At 43.5% G+C, this 6,000-nt stretch overlaps 1 protein-coding gene across 1 annotated transcript in view; it reads right to left on the minus strand.

The window, feature by feature from the left end:
• The window catches only part of DCTN6 (dynactin subunit 6), a 48,451-nt gene extending 47,107 nt beyond the window's left edge, over window positions 1-1,344 (minus strand). Inside the window, exons 1-2 of the mRNA XM_063919448.1 lie at window positions 1,239-1,344; window positions 740-804 (exon numbers count right to left, since the gene is read on the minus strand). Of these exons, the coding sequence (XP_063775518.1) occupies window positions 740-804; window positions 1,239-1,276 (103 nt within the window). The 5' untranslated portion in view covers window positions 1,277-1,344. The remainder of the gene's footprint in view (window positions 1-739; window positions 805-1,238) is intronic.
• Window positions 1,345-6,000: the final 4,656 nt, after the last annotated feature.

The raw sequence follows: 6,000 nt of genomic DNA on the forward strand, positions 1-6,000 counted from the left end.
ATCATTAGCAATCTCTCTCCTCTGTATTACACGTGAGGAAATAGGAAGCATGCTGGAGACAGGGAAATAATATAATCAAATGGCCAAACACTACAATAGATTATTTTAATTTTGTGAGATTTAACCCATTTCCGAAGTCACCATCAGCAATACTATTTGAGTATAAGACTGGAGTAACAATAGTTACAGATGTTGGAATGTGAACTATGGGCCTATTCATACCCGATCGCTGCAGCGGCAGCTATTGTAGATTGATGACCTTTGGGGAGTGCGCACGCGCAGTGGGTGATCTGCACATGCGCACCTTGCTGCAATCGCCTCTGTCTGATTGACAGGCAGAGGCGGGAAAATGCCAACGGCGTAAAAAGTTGGTATGTAGTTGGTAGGTAGTGGTCCAGGCAACGCAGGTGTTTCTGGACCATTGCAGGGGTGGGACGCGGCGGCACATTACATCACATGCAGCTTCTGCAACCAAGAACGCAGCGGGTAGCCGCCTGCCAGCGCAGCTAGGGAGCTACTTGGAGGGATGCGAAAGCATTGCCGCCGTGCGATGCTTTTGCACCTGTGCAGGGGGGTAGGCCCTGACATGCTGGTCAGACTAGCCCTATGCTAGGCATCCACCCGTATGTCAGAAAAACTTATCGTAGATGTGCTAAATTCAGCACATCTACGATCAGGTCTTATTCACCCCTTAAGAACCAGCAAGGGCACAGTTATACAACAATTATTGTATACTGACCTATTGTGACATCCCCTTTGATTTCACTTTCAGCACAGACCACTGCTCCTGGAGCGATTTTCACACTGAAAAAAAAATAATGTAAATCATCACCATCAAGATTCATAGGGGGGAGATGTACTAACCCCCTTGTGAGAGAGATAAAGTAACAGCCAATCAGCTTCTAACTGCCATGTTACAGGCTGTGTTTAAAAATGACAGGAGCTGATTGGCTGGTACTTTATCTTTCTCCAGTGCTTAGTACATTTGCCCCTAGTGATGTTAGTTATATAAACAATCACATGCCAATTGATTATGGTTTGAATAACCAATTATAAATAGGATTAGGTCACTGGCGTGTCACCGGACAGGTACAATGATTGCCAGATAAACGCATCTATGCCTGTACAGTATATATAACACACGGTGCCGCTCTTTCCCCAGTGTTAGCCAAACTACAGTGTATATGAATACAAAATGTTATACTGTAGGTGTTTGTGTGTTTATAGTCATGTGTCACCTCTTTTGCAGCTGTGCCTGTTTGATCAGATCCGCCATTTTTAGGGGAATGAACGATGGCTCGGAAATCGATTGAGTGTCCTAATCAAGATCCTATAGCCAAAAGGAAAGGCAAGATAAATCGTTTGAAACGCGGAAAAAGAAAGGTGGAACGCGGAAGAAGAATGATGGAACGCCAAAAAGACGAATGGCCGATGTACGTAATCAGCGCTGCGACTAGAAGCAGTGAACGGGACAGCTAAGCTGAGTGAGTGACGCCGGTCGTTAACATGGAAACAGCGCTCAGTTTACATTTGAAATCTTTCCTATGTGGAGGAACCTTTATTGTTCCTAAAGTAAATTATTTCCCCCCCGCTTGGTACAGTGTTGTCTTCTTTTTATATACACTATAATTTAATTTTAATAAGTGAGTTAGGGAACAATAACTGGCTTTTTCCCACATAATTTTGACTCATTGTCCCGTTTTGTACATGCTACTAAAGAATTAGAACACTAGAAAGTTACCATGTTATCATTCCTGATGGAAAATGTGCATACATTTGTTGAACAGTTTTTTTTTATGGAGTCTCTCTAACTATACCTCCCGTGCCCCAGTCTTCAGGAGGGACATAATGCTCTGATCCTGGACTTTTCATTTAATTTATGATTGCAAGCACTTCTTTTGAACAGGTTAGTGCAGTGGTTCTCAAACTCGGTCCTCAGGACCCCACACAGTACATGTTTTGCAGGTAACCCAGCAGGTGCACAGGTGTATTCATTATTCACTGACACATTTTAAAAGGTCCACAGGTGGAGTAAATTATTCTGTGAGGAGACTTGCAAAACATGCACTGTGTGGGGTCCTGAGGACTGAGTTTGAGAACCTGTGGGTTAGTGGATAAGAAAGGTGTTCCAGCACAGGTGATGGCAACCATAAATTAGAAGGGTAGTCCAGGGGCAGAGCATTCTGTCCCTCCTGGAGAGGGTTATGTTGGGAGATATGTATAAAGATGAGAGAATGTTTTCATTTTCAGTGTGCATTTTATTGCGCACATTATATGCTTTTTACGCGTTTTGTTTTTTCTTTAATCAGAATTGACATGGCTGTACATTGGCCTGCAATGCATACCTCCCAACATGACCCTCTCCAGGAGGCACACACAGGGCCAGTTCCAGCGCTTTTTGCGCCCCGGGCGGGAGATAGGGGTGTGGCTTCATGCAGGGGGTGTGGTCAGTTACGCCCCCTGTTGAGTAGAGTAGCGCCGTAGAAATGCTGTGCGGTGCGCGATGACGTCATCGCGCATCGCAAAACAAAGGTCCTCTCCATGAAGGAAAACTAGACGCGTAGCGTCTAGTTTCCCTTCGTGGAGAGGACCTTTGCTGTGCGGTGCGCGATGACGTCATCACGCACCGCACAGTAAAGGTCCTCTCCACGAAGGGAAACTACCTTGGCAGCTGGGGCAGTAGCGGATCTTGCCATGGTGCGGCGCCCTCCGGAAGGCGGCGCCCGGGCAAAAGTCCTGCTTGCCCGTGGCAAGATCCACTACTGGGAACACAATGCTCTGCTCCTGGACTTCCCTCTTAATTTATGATTGCCATCACCTAAGAATGCCAATTTGATTTCTCACATATATTTAAAATGCCCGCTTTAATATATATTGTAAATGCCTGCACATCTTATTACCAAATCCCATAAATATGCGCTGTACATCGCACAACACTGCATCCCATAAGAGAAAACAATACACCCACACATTGTCTGAGTTCCAAAGCTCATTGAAGTATATATTTGTTATTAAAAAGGATATGGATTCAATATATATTACAAAGTAACAGTATACCTATAGTTACAACTCATACAGTAAGCCAGTGATTTTCAACCTTTTTTAACTCACGGCACACCGAACAGTATTTTAAAATTGCCAAGGCACACCATCAGTTCCCCACAGAAAAAAAACAAAAAACACACATTGGCCTACACAGAAAAAAAATCACATTGCTCCCCACATGAATTATTCACATTGTTCCCCTCATAAATCCATAAATCCTTATTCTCCCCACATGAATCCTTTTGTTCACCACAGGAGAAAAAAATAACAACAAATATTAGCCCCTACCGGTCAGCTGTCCTCCTCTCTGTCCCTCAGTGGCGGGGGTTGTTCATAGTGGAGTGCTGCGAATACTGAACAGCGGGTGGTCGGGCAGGTGTGGAAGTGGGTGGGCAAGGAAAGCTGTGTATGCAGGCAGGAACTGGAAGATGTGTATGCAGGTGGGTGAGCTGGCTGGGTGGTGAGACGCAGCGGCGTGACCTATGATATCACACCTCCGCGTCTTCAAGGCATACGTCACGGCCGGAGCATGACTGATTCTCTAAGAAGAGCCCGGGCCAACAGTTCACTCTGAAGCAGCAGGAAGCTGCTCTGACTCCGCGGCACACCTTGCAACTGGTCGCGGCACACTAGTGTGCCACGGCACACTGGTTGAAAAAGCCTGCAGTAAGCAGTTAATACATAGTTACATACAATTACATGCAATTTCAGTTACATGCCAGCGATACAATTACCATTCCCTCCAGTGTAGCTTATGTCTCCCTCTCTCTGTAAATAAATACAGGAACTGATCTGCCAGCGAGTCCTCCATCTCCCTCTCAGACCAAAAGCAACTGACTCTGATCCCACAAGAGACAGGAACTACCTTCCTGTGTGACTAGTTCCTGGGGAGGGGTCTCTCTCTCATTCATGATTGAGTCACTATTCTCTTTGTATATGCTGATCAGGTTCAGCCCTGAAGACTGCCAAAGGGGCTGGCCTGAATTCTCTGTCCACTGTATCATTCATTGTTCTAACAAAGTGATTTTAGCTTTTATACATTCAATCATAATTATCCGCTGCAATGTCCTACAACTTAATAACAAGTATCAAATTAATCTACACGCCAATCTGCTTGTTTTAATAGTAAACATGACAGGTGTATCTGGTTCCGTTCAAATAATACACATTCATGACATTAATTCATTAGGTGATTTTAAATGACCATGATGTCTGGCGCTTGATATTATTATAATTATGTACTGTATGAAATAAGTGTCGAATCCATCTCTGTGGCATGTCCGTGTAAATGCGTGTGTTACCATATATTGCTGTGCTCGCTGCGCATATTTGCAAGTATAGCGGCTTAAATGTGTGTATTTTGTATGTTCTTTTTATGTAATATTTTTTTACTTTGACAGTCCACCCTTTGGCAGTAAACAACAACTGCCATCAATTATTAACATAAGAAAAAATATTTCATACCATAATCGGTGACCTAGACACAAGTATGTATGCATTTCGCAAATCAGACACTTGACTATATTTGGGGAAGACAGGGAGGAGGACGAGACATCCTCTATATGCACTCGGCGGTCACGGGACCACTGGTTGGGTGTGGGACAACATTCAACCTATAGAGTATGCTGGGACAGTGCTTTGGCCTATAATGTCTGATTTGCAACGAACATTTCACACATACATGTACCTACGTCTTTGTACACTGATGTTTGGATTCAATTGAGGTTCTGCTGGGTAGGTGAAGAAGACACAAACAAATTGTGAAAGTGACATATAAAATTTTCGTGATCTACATATTCCTATCATTTTCTGAACATTGTTTCCATTTCTGGAACGTATGCTAGGTCTGTTTAATCATTGAGCAAGGGTTATAAGTAGTGTCCTTCCTAAATAACGTAACCCTTCGGAGTTCGGGGAGAGCCACTCATAAACCTTTCTTCCACATATATTAATGAGCTCTTTATCTGCAATGTGTGAATAGCCATTGTCTGACTGTTCCTGATTACCGCTGAACTCCATAACTACTAGACCTTTGATTTTTCTCTGATTTTAAGAAATCACTCCTTCCTACAGAACCAGTTCCAGTACCACACTCGCAAACATAGAATATCCTGAAAGAAAATGTTTGTCAGCGGGAAAGAGAGAAAAGAGAAATAGAACAAAACAACTCTTGTTCATAACAAATCAATTACAATGACTGGTCTTTCCGTAATCCTTTAGTACGCTCAGGTAGTGTCCAACAGTGCCGCCTCTCAGTCTTCACGGAACAGAGTCTCTGGTGATACGAGGTTCTCTTTGCCTTGCTCTTTGAAAACACAGTTCACTTGGAACACACAGTTCACTTTGCTCTCCGCCTTGCTCTTTGAACACACAGTTCACTTGGAACACACAGTTCACTTCAAACACACAGTTCACAAACTCGATGAATGTGAGCAATAAACTACTTTGTCACGAGTTCTCTCCGGATCAGCGACCTTCTTGCAGTGGGACGAGTGGACCCAAGTCTTTCTTTTGGCGACCTTTAGTGCTGTCAACAAATCTTGGTATGGTCCTTCCCACCTGTCTATTAGGCAACCTGAGCGTAAGAGCAATCACACAGTCTCTTGGTTCATAATCAATACAGTTAGCATTTGGCATACCAGCAATCAACAGTTTCAAGTTCTTTTGTCAAGTTCTCAAATGCTGGCTCATCTCAACAAGGTACTGTACGGTCACCTCATTGGTGTATTTCTGATCATTGTGCGGATCAATCATGACATGAGGTTGTCTTCCAAAAACAACCCAAAAAGACACAAATACCAAAACAAAAACAAATTTCGAAGAGGGTGATTCGTCGAGTGAAGATCTGAGAGTGGTTCTGAAGCTACATAATACTAGTGGCAGTATCTATGATCACAATAGTACAATTTCAAGCTTTGCTAAACCTTTAGGGGTACCATTATCTACATACAAATT

The sequence above is a fragment of the Pseudophryne corroboree genome, chromosome 1 (genome assembly GCF_028390025.1).
Source record: "Pseudophryne corroboree isolate aPseCor3 chromosome 1, aPseCor3.hap2, whole genome shotgun sequence".
Classification (NCBI taxonomy): Eukaryota; Metazoa; Chordata; class Amphibia; order Anura; family Myobatrachidae; genus Pseudophryne; species Pseudophryne corroboree.